A 15,194-nucleotide genomic window follows, 5' to 3' on the forward strand; every position below is an offset into this window, starting at 1 on the left:
AAGTGTTTAATACATTTAGAACTTATTGAACAGCATCTGAATATCGAAACGGTACATATAACCTTTTCACTTTCAGAGATACAGTCAATTCAAATGTGTGAACTATGTCTATAAATTTACATAATGTATGTAAAAATCGAAGAAAAAAATGCATATTTTCTCCTAAATGGTGATTTATCGAAAATCCAACCACAGTATTTTGTTTAAAAATGATATTATTTCGATGTAAACATTTAAAAACATATCGTGAATTTTTTTAATGATCTTTACGAACAAAAGGTACCACGAAAACATAACAGTTAAAATGGTTTCTAAAGATGAAATATCGAACATACAACCTTGATTAACTAGTTTATGTTGTACATTGAAAATATGCATTATTCATGTCTGCCATATTTGTTCTTCGTAAATTGTTTTGTATAAATTAGGGCGTTAGTTTTCTTGTTTGAATTGTTTCACATATTTCACGTCGGGGCCTTTTATAGCGGACTATGAGTTTTTGGATTGTTGAAGGCCATACGTAGACCTATAACTATTTTAATCTTCAACTCTAGTGGATAGTTGTCACATTGGCAATCATTCCACATCTCCTCGTTGTTATTTAAGATTTTTCATTGGACGGTCAACAACCAACAATTAACTGTTATCATGATTTGATGGCCGGAATTCATCCAAGGTAGATGAAAATTTTAATTGTTTTAATCACTCGTACTCACTAAATTGTGTGAACAAAAAGACCGACTTAAACTTACCAGAGACATAAAATACAATATATAAAAGAAAAAAAAGTATAATAAAAATACTGAACTCCAAGGCAAATTCAAAAAGGGGAAGTCCATAAAAACTAACAAAATCAAAGGAACAAGTGAAAAACAACTGCAACATTCCTGACTTGGTACAGACATTTTCCAAATAAAATGGTGGGTCAAAAACTGATTTTATAGCTAGCTAAAGCATGTTTAATATGTCTCTGAACTTACTAACAACGTTTTCTGTTTTATTTCAAATTACAGATTTCAGGCTTATAAAACGGAAAATTGGGGATCTTGTGATACAAGACACAAAAACACAGCAAGAGATCTTGAATTGGTGTTCTTCATGTGGGGGTCAAAGTGAAGCCTTTTGTATAAAGCAAATGCTTATAGCTCATGCAACCTGTTAAATGCATTTTAAACTCAATCATGAAATTGATACATCGATTAAATACGGATAATGGGACGCCATGGACGTCATAATAATCAGCGTAAAGTATATAAGACGTAGGTCTCAATTTACATCATTTTTATCAATTCTTATCGTTATATACGTGTGTGTTTTAGACAATGTCTTTAATTCTAATACAAGTCGGGATCTGGTATTGAACACATCTGAATATACAAATTTTCTTGAGAATCATACTCACTGTTCCATTTTCTGATGTTGAATTCGTGCCATGACTGAAAGTAAAACGATACTCAGATGTTAATACTATACAAAGCTAAAGTCAAAGTCAAATAACATTGTAATATTTATATAATGATTTATATTATGAAAATTAATACTGTGATAGACTTCACGTTGTATTACCTAATTTCTAGAAAATACAAATCTATTAAGGGAAAGTAACAGATGCTGCACACAATATAGTGTTTGACATATTGTTTAACCTTTTAAACTGTTAATAACCTTTTTTTATAGAATCATTTCAAATAGAAATAAATACTCACGATATTTTGATATGAGATGCGCTTAAAGCCATTCCAATCAGACCAATACTGAAATAGATTTACATGGAATACTATATAAGCAGTAAATTGTATTATGTAACAGTCATAAACTTTCTGGGCGTACTTTTACTGATATTAGCTGCTTAAGTGCCAATCTGCCTAAGAATCAGGCAGTAGTGAAAACATGACAAAAATCCCGCTCAACTTTACATTAATTTAATTTCAGAATGTATAATGGTGCATGAATATAACATTCGTTTCCTTTCCCTGTTCTGGTAATGCAAGATATGATTTTGTTGAAATGCACTAGAAGATAACATTAGGGGGAAATAACTCCGTAATTTGCTATCATTCTAACCAAAATTTATCGAAATATTTCTCGAATAACCAGACACGCAGAAACGAAAAACCTACCAATTCTAACTCAGGATGAGGGTACCTTCAAAATAGGGTGGTTGGGTCGATGGTTTTTTTTTCGGCCATGTTTTGATTTTTTTCTAAATTGCCTGATTCTTACGAAGACTGGCACTTAGCACAAATTTGTCAAATCAAAGAAAACAAACAGGTCATTGTAAACATGTGTCTACTTACAAAGATCTTCAAGGGTAAGAACAGAAAGAAAAGCAATACTCTTTGCATTGGGGATTTCACATCGACTATCTCTATTACACAAAAAAAAAATCTAGTTTTCCAATTCTACACACCAATAAACATCCAAAGTGAGCTCCAATAACTTGCCGCTCATTGTTTCTTCTTGTTATGATATTTTAATGAATGAACAAAATGTTTTGAGAAATAAAATACCCAAACATGCCTACAATGTTTATATGGTAAAAAGAAAAACCTGTTTATACATTTGCCTTTCCTTTTTCCTAAACTCGGTCGGTTTGAAAGAGAGGCGCAAGATACCAAAGGGACATTCAAACTCAAAAGTTGAATACAAACTGACAATGACATGGCAAAAAAGAAAATCAACAGTACATAAAACACAACATAGAAAAATAGAGACCAAGCAACACGAACCCCACCAAAACTCGGTTAACTGTTTAGGTTAACGAATCTTTATGTCACCGCTTTATATCAGAAGGGTTTATTTTTTGACTGGTGACGGTCAATATTCAATAACATATATAATACACCCTGGTTGTACAGTAGTTTTATTAACCCAATTTCATTGTCTATTGATTGATGAAAGCCTTGTTTAACTTGATCAGGCTTGAATATGCATGTACTTTTTTCCACTTGACCTTTAAGAAACCAATAAACTCATCATAGATACCAGGCTTAAAAGTGTGTACGCCAGACGCGCGTTTCGCCCACATAAGACTCACTAGTGACGCTCCAATAAAAAAGTCATTAAGGCCAAATAAAGTTGAAGAGAACTAAGGACCAAAAATTCCGAAAGGTTTTGCCAAATACAGCAATAGTAATCTTAGAAAATATATCTCTCTAAAGCAAAGAGTTTTATAAGAGCAAAATAGTTGTAGGACAAAATTCAATGAAACCGCCTTCCAAAATTAACCAAACGACATATTGAGGTCAACATAATCTTCAACAATAGACTGGTGTATGTTCAATTTTACATGCTCTCGTTCGTCCCGAGTTTACCAAAACAATAGATAATATCTAAAATAAACTTACCATAAACCTGTAGTACCAATGATCATGATAGGACGTCTTTTACCAATCTGTAAAGTCAGTCTGTCACTGGCCATACCAATACAAGGACTAAGGAAAAACGTTACAGCTGAAAGTTGTCGAAAGTTCAAAAATCATTGTTTTTATTTTATTGTTACATTTATCAGTTACATGTTTAAATTCAGCCAATCATGGTTCCATCCTCATGTCGAAATAACCGTTATACGAGTGGTCCTTTTTTTTTTGTATCTTCAGCATTTTTTTTTCTATTGTTTTTGTTAATAATTAACCAAGAAAAAAACTAATTCACAGTATAAATCATTTTATTGACTGGTTTGAGACAAGTTTATGTTTTATTAAGTGTTTTCAAAAATAGAGATTACAATTGCTTTGAATATTATAAAGAATTAATGCAAAATGCCAAATGTGTTTTATTCACGTACAAAAATCAATTCTTAGAGTTATGTAAGTACAACTCATAGATTAAGATGTTTAAGGTTAAATGGGAGAGTGAAAGCGCCATATGTTCTTTTATTTCATGTAATATTCACAAAAAAATTAAAACGTCAACAGCATATTCAATAATAAATACGTTGTTAACTTATTGGTTTAAGTAGATTTAAATCGAATTATTTGTAATTGATCTACTAACCTGCGCCACCTGCAATCATTCCTCCTAACCAACGCCCTTTGGCAGCATCTCCCACCAAAGCATGGACTTGAGCTGGTACAACTGATGTTGATGGTTTAAAAAATATATAAAAATTCATAAATAGAAATAGGAAAATCATTGTTTAATTTTATTTTTTACTTCTTTTTTTCTTGCATTTTTGATGAATTACAACGTTTAATCATTTGCAAACTACTTCATCCTTAAATCATCATTGATTTGGTCTAATTTATATTTAACATGACATGTATATACGAGTATGAACATCGGTTAAAAAACTCATCAATGCTACCAAGTTCATAATTTGGGTCTCCAGACGCTCGTTTCGTGTACAAAAGACTCATCAGTGACTCTCGAAACAAAAAGGTTAAAAGGTAAACTACTGTTGGCTCTCATTAAGTATATTGTGCAGTTATTGCACGTCAAGACGTAATTCGCAAATAATATATTATTGAATACAACAGTATTTTCAAATACCAATTAACCATAAGAACGACATATGGATTATACTTAATAGACACTGAATCCCATCAGTACGATTTGTTTAAAACCCAGAAAAATACGACGTCCATGTTCATTGAACTAGTACACATTTTTGTTTAGGGATCAGCTGAAGCCCGCCTCCGGGTGCGGGATTTTCTCGCTGTGTTGAAGACCCATTGGTGGCCTTCGGCTGTTTTCTGCTCTTTGGTCGGGTTGTTGTCTCTTTGACACATTCCTCACTTCCATTCTCAATTTTATATAGACCAAGTTAAACATTGCAGTAAAAGAGTCAGAAACTATGTATGAATACTCATATTAAATGTGCATTTTAAGTAAAAATTGAACTTGTTGAAAGGAAATTCAGGATATGTGTTTAATCCGTTTGATTTTCATTTGGCCAATTCACGGAACCAATTGTGTCATAGAACTGGGTTTGTTTTACGAAAATGATGTGTCAACAATGGGAAGATTTGAATTTTATAAACCATTGCCGTACGCTTATGAAATTGAAATTATTTGGGACAGTCATTATCGTATAACTGTAAAAGAGTCTAACAGTATAACTGTAAAAGATTGATCAAATAAGGAAGCAGAATGTTTTCCTGGTTTTTCCTTTAACTCGTTTATCAAATATAAAAATAGATCTGGTTTTAGTAACAGTATTCAAGTGGGTAATGCGGAAGACTTAAACAATTTACATGTAAATGTATCTAACACTTTTATTCACTATATTTGTATCAAGTTTAGTGTTTATTCCTCGGCCATAGTTGGCTCTACTTGAAGGTATTTAATGATTGTTTCGTCTCTCAAAAGCTTTTTTTATGTATACGTGTTCCATATTTATTGAGGTTGGACATCCATTGAGAGATGTGGTTTAAAAAAATCACCATATATTATAATGCATTAAAGTAAATTTCATTGAATATTTTTGTACACACCTTCCACAGATAACAGAAGAAACATCAAACTCAGTCCATACCAAGAGAGATTGAGCAAGAAGATACGTGGTTTACTCAGTACCTCTGGTTCATCGTGTAGTATCTTCTCCTTGTCATCATTTGCTCTACAAGGGCAGTGTTATAATTGTATATATTTGTTTGAACTTGGAAGATAAAAAAAAAATCGTAAGATGAGAAATAGTAATTCCCCTTCATTCGAGGCGGAAACTAACACAACGATATGTGTATTTGTAATTTCTTCATTTGAGGTGTTTTATTTACTTATGTATGATTCACTGTAATGACTCTGCTCATTGTCTGCGCTGTGATTACCAAACTAAAATATCTGATTCCGTGTCGGCGTCACTAACGTGGTATTGTACATTTATTCAAGTACTCGTCTGGTCGGTCTTGCACTAATCATATCAGAGTGCAAAAGACGTAAATGTTTTCATCAAAATATCACCTTTATTTCAGACGACGAAAAATTATAATAAAAACTTGTTATATGTAAATAATATTAGATGGAAATTAAAACGCCATATTGCTCAATTTTTTGCATGCATAAGAAAATATGATATCGACGTGATCGAATGAGATTATGATGAATATCATTTGTAATTTATATTTCTTGCTGCATGTTTCACTGCAAATGACTAATTCGAACAAACAGACTGATTAAAATTATATGCGTCTTACCGTAGACTAGTATAATGCATGTCGCCTAAAAAGCATTTAGTTCACTGCTGTTATCATATAGAGGGAAGTAATGTAATACATAAAATTGAAAAGTTTTTAAGTGCGCTGTGTGAAGTGGAAGTCATAGTTATTTTTATATATACATGTATGTGAAAATTTCCATTTTATAAACACACTCATACTTTTTTTTTAAATACTTATAAAAAACAAAAGAATAAACATAATAGATTCGTTGACCTGTTCACTTCTTACACAGTTTTGATGTCACAAAAAATTGAGAATTTGAAAAGGTTTTTAAATGTGAAAACTTTTTCAACTAATTGGTGATGAATTGGAATTTATGTCTTCGATACACTGTACATTATTAACCAAGGTTACCAGCTGCTTTACATATAGCATATGACAAACACATATGACAAACAGAATTTGAGATAAATATGTACACCTCATCAAGATTAAGTAAAAACTGAACTTGTTGAAAGGAAATTCAGGATATGTTTTTAATCCGTTTCACCCACATTGAAAAGCTTTGACAAATAATGGGGGGCGCACGTATGATTTTCATTAGTGCACGCTTCTCTGTTTTACCTTTTAACAGTTTTTAAATATTCAGAATACTTATTTGCAGATTTGGTCCTCATCATCGCCTGGTATACAAGGTGTGCTGATACATGTGCAATATTAACCAAGGTTACCAGCTGCTTTACATATAGGATATGACAAACAGAATTTGAGTTAAATGTGTACACCACATCAAGATTAACAACGTGTTATCCATACAAATACATGTATTTGACCCTGAAGCATATCCCTTGGTTTCACAAGTTACTGATTGCTGTGTTTTTAGATACATATATTATACATACTGATTTTCTTCTGTGTAATATTTTGCTGGTTTCTGAGAGCCGAGAATGGTCATGTCAAGTTCTGCCTTCTCCTTGCTCATCCCTAATAACAGATGCATTATGTGTTATATAAACATAAATAAGGAATTATATAATAAAATTAAATTTAAACTTATTAAGTTAATATAAGTATGAGTATATTTTTTTTATATCACATGAGTTGACAAATGATGACTACAATAAGTAAAGTAGCTAAACAATGTTTAAAGGACCGCCAATGGCGGCCGCCATCTTTTAAAGCTTACTTGTTTTATAAGTCTTTTCCTTGTTTTTTGGATGCAAATATTAATAAGAAAGATCATTTGAAAGAAAAACAAAAGTAAATTCTAAGTTTTGTATTAGATAAAACAAAAGTTGTACTAGATACAAAATTTAGAATTTACTATTGTTTTTCTTTCAAATGATCTTGCTTAAAAACATTTAAGCCTTTTCTTCAAAATTGAAGAAATATACTACAGTTATCGATAAAGCCATGAATCAAAGAATTTTTGATTTTACAAGAATATGTAACTTTTGCAAAATATGTTCAATTAATGAAATATGAGTAAACATGATATCTCTGCAAATCAACCAAAGCTTTCACTATTTCGATGTGAATAGTAAGAAAATAAAAATAAATTCCCTATTTTTTTATCATTTTATTTTCTGCGATCTGTATACAATCAATAACAATTATATCCCTAAAAAAATCTCATCAATTTCTATTATATTAGATAGTCATGTTTTATTGAACGATGTTGTTGTATATGATATGACAAGTTAAATTTGAACCTTGTATTTCTTTCTAACAAGTAAGGTGATCTTCGATTTATCAAACAACTTTGAATATTTATACATGTATCTCTCTTTCAGGAATAATTAAGAAAAATGTATAGTAACTATATGAATTTTAATGTTTAATATCCACCTTTTAACGAATTTTTAGAATTAAACATTATATATCAATAAATGATGTGGTTTATTGGGCTATAAATATTACATTTCCTTCCGTGAAGTTTCAGATACTAGTATTGTTTATCTCATTTTTTAGACTTGTAATTGTTTTTATGAATTATTAAATAGCCAAGGACAAAACAAAACGCCATCAAAGATACCAGGTTTAAAATGTAATACGCAAGGCGCGCATTTCGTCTACTCAAGACTCACCAGTGACAATCGAATCAACAGTTGGAATTCTAAAACTAATACGAAGTTGAATAGCATCGAAACCCAAACTTCCACAAAGTTGTGCGAAATCTTGCTAATGTCAACAAAATGCCCAAGGTAGAATGTCAAAAGGAGTATTTCTTTTCAAATCTACCGGCTTTCATAGAAGTCGGTGGAAATAAAATATCCTTATCAAGTTGCTTCTTTGATTAAAAATTTATATAATATTGATTCTAATAATACTGCTGACTCCATGATATATAATACACGGTATATGATTACTTTTATATCGATATATATTTTTTTACTAAAATCAAATCAAAGTAACATAAAAAAATTGTCCTACATATTTTTCACTTTAATGATAAAGGATGCATAGTATAATGTCGAAACCTTTTGAATAAAAGATTACGTAAAATATGTTCGACTGAAAATAAGAAAAAAAAACCTATGTATTTTTGAAGTTTATCCATTAGCAATTATTTGATGAAAAATAAAATACTAAATCATTGTCAAGACAGTAAGTAACAGATGTTTTACTTTGTCAGTCTGTTCACCACTCTATCAATAATTATTGATTTTGAATAATTTATGACGGTATACCATCTCGATTGATGCACAATATTTTTACTTTTTCCTTGCAATATGTTTTCATGAGATTTTTTTTTTTTTATATATATATATATATATATCAAGTGATCAGTTAGAACGGATCATATTACTTGACTAAAAGAGATAGGTTGCATAATTGTTTTGATTGATTGTACGTTGCAATAATAATCTGTAACCAAAATCCAGACGTTTAAAATTTTAGTCAATCAATTAATGATTAAGGAAATAAATTTTACTAACGGTTAAATGTCCCCTTGAAATCATTACTTCTTGATTCCAAAAGATTTATTCTAAATTGTAGTGTTGATTTTAACATAAGACAATAAAAATTACCAAAGAGAGACGTATACAAAAGAAAGAAAAGCACAACCTAATCCTAACTTTGAGCACACGGACAGTCCTAATTTCCTAGTAAATTTGAGTAAAATAATTTTTTCAGGTAATTATTGTTCCTCGAACAAGACATTTGTATTTTTCAAACTTTTCATTATAAATATTAATTTTATTTATCGGAGTTTTGGAAAAAAATCAAGATTCATATCAAGTTGAACACAGCATGATAAAACAGATTGGAAACTGCCCTTGAAACCTTCAGAAAAATGTGATATGAAAACGTAAATTTTACAACAATTGAAACTTAAATTATTTCATCACATTACAATTTGTATTCTTACTTAAAACTGGAACTGTACTTACATTTCAAATGATGATTTCTATTAAATACAAATTGTGTATTTATTCCAATTTTAGCTAATTTTTAAAAACTATAATGTTGAATTATTTTATTGATTCAATGTTTAATTTTTGGTTAAAGTACATTAAAATACGTACATTCATATTACATTTTAAACATAAATATACATGAATGCACATCTTTGACAAATTAACGATTAAAGTTGCTCATATAACAAAATAAATGCTTAAATTGTATTAAGTTCAACCAGGGATTACGGTTACACAATCTAAAGGTCGATAGGTTGCATCATAATATCGTTTTATTTCCTTATTTTACAAGATTTTAATTTAAATCTAACATCCTCATTTGTTTAAAGTGATAACCGGTATGCGGATTTGTTTCAAGTACTTATACATGACCTTTTTAATCAACAATGGTTTTGTCTGGTCTTATGAGATGGTCATGACTGCGAATGGATTTCTACGGAAACTAATTTCCGGAGCCATGGTTTCTATAAACGTTTATACATTTCAAGGCCACAAGCACAGGATAATTGAAAATTGAAAAAATAAAAAAACTATAATTTTAAGATTTACATGATCAATCGATTAGAATTAATGAATTGGTGAACTTTATATTACAAGCATTTTTTAAAGTTAACTCCAGAATATCCCAATGTAATGACATTTCAACATTTTTGCAGTGTTGAAAATATCACCATAGAAAGGTTATTTTGCCACATGCTCTGTAGTATCAGTAATAATCGTGTTACTTTTGTCGCCATCTAAATTTTGCCCTTCACTGTAACAAGTCTGGATGTGACGTCAAACGCCTACTTAAAAAAATGTCAAGTGTACAAACTTGAGAAATGTAACAGAGAAGAATATTCGCAAATCATATTAAACGGACATTAATGTAAAGATACATTATTCCGAACTGTGGATTTAATGAGCTTCTAACTTTTATTGCGGTGATTGTTTTCTCCAGTGTGAAGAAATATACAGGCCACTAAGTGAATGTAACCGACTTCCAACAGGCTAACAGAATTAAGCATCGCAAGAAAGATCAAATTAAACGGACATTATTTGCATTTATATATAACCCTTAGAAACAACTGTATGTTTCCACTTTCTTATGCTTTTTTTACAAAACCCATGAGTATACAATTGTATTTTTGTGTCGCTACAGATTTTGATTTCTGACATAACCAAAGTTTTTGAAATTTCAAACTCCATGCCATGGGCTTTATGGTACAATTAACTCAGATTTGTATATTCACTGTCAAACTGAGGTTTCCTCCGTCATATACAATTCAAAGATGTTGTAGGTTTCATGTGTAAATAATTAATGTAACTGCTTGATTAAAAGTTTTGCATATTTTCAGTGACCACAAAATACATGTTAAATTTTATTCAAATGAATTTTATATATTATCTTAATTTGTAAAAGATTTGGAAACCTCAAGATTGCATTGAACACTTGCATAATAAAACAAATTCGAAACACAAATCATTGCAATGATAGGTTCCTTGGAGTCTTCAATTCTTTTAACATCCGTCATGGGTGTACTTTTTACTGTACAAGGTCGTGCTTCTCTAATACGTCTCTTACACCAAATCCGTTGGACGTGTACTGGTTGATTCTTTAGTATGGGAGAACATAATTTATTTATGAGCTATTATAGGCTTTGAACTATTTTCAGTATGACTGCATAACTAAACTCTTTTTTTTTGTTGCTTTGAGCTAATTTGATAAGTCAGACCATTTCCAGCTAATTTTTAAAGTTTCTACTAATTTTGTGTTTTTACACCATGCCCTATGATGTTAGCAGAGGGCGTTCAAAATCATGTTTAACCCCGCTACATTTTGTATGTGCCTGCCTAAAATAAGAAATTTGTAATTCAGTGGTTGTCGTTGGTTTTTGTCTGTCATATTATTTTTTCGATTATTCTTTTGTCATAAATCAGGCCATTTGTTTTCTTGTTTTAAATGTTTCACATTTTGTCGTGTCGGGGCCTTTTATAATTGTCTATACAGTATGGGTTTAGCTCATAGCTGAAGGCCGTACTGTTACCTATAGTTGCTTACATGCACGACATTTTGACTCTGGTGGATAGTTGTCTCATTGGCAATCAGATTACATTGATCGTCTTATTAATATATCATATGAAATATAAACATAATATTATACTTAACATAGTTTTTCGTCTTATTTGCAACTATTGAATTGGCTCGGCCCAATCTAAATGAACAACAATCAACCGAAAACTAACACAGACACACCAAGCTAGCAAGCACTTCGGACAAATGAAAACAAAAGCGTGATATGTGTTTTGTTATTAGTTTTTGAAACAAACAAACACAGGAAGGTAAGATGGTTATAAATCTGACCCATTTGCATGCATTATGTATAAAAAGAAAGTACCATTGCTTTTGTGGCGGTTTACTATTAGCAACTATATGTTAATGCTTGTTCCATCTTAGAATAACACTATTATATATAAGTATGCCAAGTGAATTGTTCAAATCTCAGTGCACTAAATATAGCTGCAAAATATCCGTATCTCAATATTGATCACATTGCAACGTTCGTTAAACTTCAGGTTGCATGTCTTTTACTACCATTATGCCCGTTCTGACTAGCAACGTGCCGTCGGATTGGTGATCTAAACTAAAAACGGCACCAATTATCGTAATTATCGACTCACTAAGACAAGCGCTTTAAAGATACATATGAGACAATCGGATTTACTAATTTATAACTTCGGCACATGTAATTGCTATGCAAAATCTATTGAATTTGTAATGAATGCAGTAAAGAATGTAATGAAAGACGTCTCTTCAGAGTGGATAATTAAGCTTTGTACGAAGACAGGTGAGAAGAGAATCCCAGCAAATCAATACTATAGTGCTGTAAGGTTGTGAAATGATGTCATTAGAAATTTTACAGTTAGTAGTATGTACAAATAAAAAAGAGCGATCTTTTAAAGGCACGAACATTTTCCCCTTTTTCCTGCTTCAGTCAATCTAATGGTTGAGAGATATTTGCTATCTGTAAAAAGTATTTTAAAAAGAACCGTTCAAAACATCACGTTGACTTTTGTTATTATTAACGCCACTACCATATACTTTGGTCAACAAACGTTCATAATGTGTCCACTGGAAGCTTTATTATAAACAATGCCATAATGTTAGTCTTGTGTGTTATTTTAATTTTAGTTTATTTATATGTTTCGGAGTTTAGTGTGACGTCCATTTTCACTGAACTAGTACACATTTTTGTGTAGGGGCCAGTTGAAGCCCGCCTCGGGGTACGTTTTTTTTTCGCTGTGTTGAAGATCCATTGGCGGCCTTGAGCTGTTTTCTGCTCTTTGTTCGGGTTGTTGTCCCTTTGGCATATTCCCGATTCCATTCTCAATTTTATCATAATATCTGTTTCTGTTGGAACAAATATTCTATAATCTTTATTCCTTTGGGAACAATCACTGTAACATTAGTTCCTGTGGAATAATAATACAGAACATTTCTTCTGTTTCTGTCTATTTCATGACATCCAGACTACGAGAACAGTAACATACGACACACACAAGTAACTTTTTATTTTCGACACTTCAAATTAAATTATATGAAGTTTCGAGCTTTGAAACAACAGAAAAATCAAAGGTCTTTGAAAAACTATTGTAACATCTAAATATTTCTGTCTATGTTAAAAGTGACATGCACACTTCATCACCAGTGGTCTATGCAGGCTATACTCGTAAGAGCAGGGAGTGCTGTTAACCCTCCGATTTTTTATTTTCCTTCATATGTCATCTCCCCCAAACAAATATCTCATTTAAAAAATATTATCTTTTGAAATTTTGAATCTTTCAGATCATCCCATGTTGATAGCTATTCCTGTGTTTTTTTGTGCAAAATTTGAACGTACTAGCATTATCAAATATTATGGAACACTGTAATATATCTTGTTTTCTCATCAAACATTTCAAAACGCATTAAGTGTTAAAATAAGGATATGTGGTATGATTACATATGAGACAACTATTCACCAAAGACCAAGCATTGACGGTTGTATGTAAACGTGTTTGTTAATATATTATTCACTAGGGTGGATGAAATAGTGATTATAGGCGTGTAAAAAAGTGATAAGTCAGTACAAGAAAGGGAGTTTGACAAAAGTCAGTGCAAGATAGGGAGATTGACAAATAAAATCGTTGAGTAGACGAAGTTAACTTTTATTTTTGTGGGACCCAGTTAGTGAACTTTATGAAGGATATGAATCTGTGTCTATTGTAAACGTTTCGTACACTTAAAAAATATAAACTGTTAACACAGAGATTTGTCTCGCCTTTTTGTAATGTTGATGATTCAAATATTGAAATTAGAATAGTAATACTTTAACATGTAAGTTTTTTTTGCAAATATTCAAAGTCAATGAACCATGACTGAAGGTACATGGCTAAACAATCTCCATGGAAATGAGATGTGCCAATGCTAATTCAACTGCATACCAAATACCATTGACTAATCATAAGTCGTTCCCTTTAAACAAACCTAAACACAAACATTAACTTGTAAACTAGGTAAAAGTTTCAAAGTCAATGAACTATGATGAGGGGATGGGGCTATATAATCTCCATGGAAGCGAGACTTGCAAATGGCAATAAATTTGCATCCCAAACATCATTGACTTAACATGAGCGGTTCATCTTAAACTGATCTAATCACAAACTAATACATGTAAACTAAGCAAAAGTCAATAGACTCAGGGGGCGGAGTGAAATAATCTCCATGGAAATGAGATATGCCAATGCTTATACAACTGCATACCAAATATCATTGACCTACCACTACTGGTTCCCCATAAACTGACCTAATCACAAACTAATACATGTAAACTAAGCAAAAGTTTTAAAGTCAATAGACCATGACTGAGGTGGCAGGGCCAAATAATCTCCATGGAAATGAGATGTGTCAATGCTAATAAAATTGCATACCAAATATCATTGACCTACCACTAGTGGTTCACCATAAACTAGACCTAATCACAAACTAATACATTGTTGACGCCGCCGCCGCCTCCGACGACGCCGGAAACAGCATACCTATGTCTCGCTTTTCGACCAGACAAAAAACAGCATGTTTTTATTAGAAAATGAACGGAAGTGATCTTATTTTCTGATTTGATTTATTTTCAAACTCTTTACAAATGTATCTGCATATAACAGAAATTTACGGTAATATATAATATCGTAAGATAAGTTACCGACGTATATAAAATACATCTTGATAACTATTGGCAGTTAACATAAATGTTGCAGCTTTTACTCAAATTTGGGTTCCAACTACTTTAATAATTATTGCAGTTCGTTAAATTGGCCTGATGTAACTACCAGAGTTTTGTTCATTTAGCTCTTTGTGCTCCACTCGGTTATTTTTATTCAGAGACTAAGTAAACAGGATTTCATAACAGCAGTTAGTACGGTAAATTGCCTTCAGAAATTGTGAAAGCCCACACTGTGTGGAACTCAACGAGCTAAAAGCATAGTATGGTCATGTCAGTTTAGATATGAATTAACTCTTCTAAATATTTAAGCAGATGAAAAGTTAATCATTTCAAGTCTCCAAAAATAGAACAAAAGCGTAAGACATCGATATCATTACAAAACCTATGTATATTTGCATTTGGTGGTATTAACTTTAACCCATTGAGAATTTGTC

General features: G+C 31.4%; 1 protein-coding gene across 2 annotated transcripts in view; it reads right to left on the reverse strand.

The window, feature by feature from the left end:
* Positions 1-15,194, reverse strand: part of LOC127707474 (uncharacterized) — a 31,225-nt gene that overhangs the window by 14,106 nt on the left and 1,925 nt on the right. The window contains exons 2-7 of one of the 2 annotated variants that reach the window (XM_052212006.1): positions 7,001-7,082; positions 5,436-5,560; positions 3,997-4,077; positions 3,348-3,453; positions 1,707-1,754; positions 1,403-1,436 (exon numbers count right to left, since the gene is read on the reverse strand). In XM_052212006.1, coding sequence (XP_052067966.1) covers positions 1,403-1,436; positions 1,707-1,754; positions 3,348-3,453; positions 3,997-4,077; positions 5,436-5,560; positions 7,001-7,080 — 474 coding nt within the window. In that variant the 5' untranslated portion in view covers positions 7,081-7,082. Of the gene's footprint in view, positions 1-1,402; positions 1,437-1,706; positions 1,755-3,347; positions 3,454-3,996; positions 4,078-5,435; positions 5,561-6,134; positions 6,219-7,000; positions 7,083-15,194 lie in introns of those variants that run through there. The other variant, XM_052212007.1, reaches the window with a different exon arrangement.

Source organism: Mytilus californianus, unplaced genomic scaffold (genome assembly GCF_021869535.1).
Source record: "Mytilus californianus isolate M0D057914Y unplaced genomic scaffold, xbMytCali1.0.p SCAF_7, whole genome shotgun sequence".
NCBI classification, from domain to species: Eukaryota; Metazoa; Mollusca; class Bivalvia; order Mytilida; family Mytilidae; genus Mytilus; species Mytilus californianus.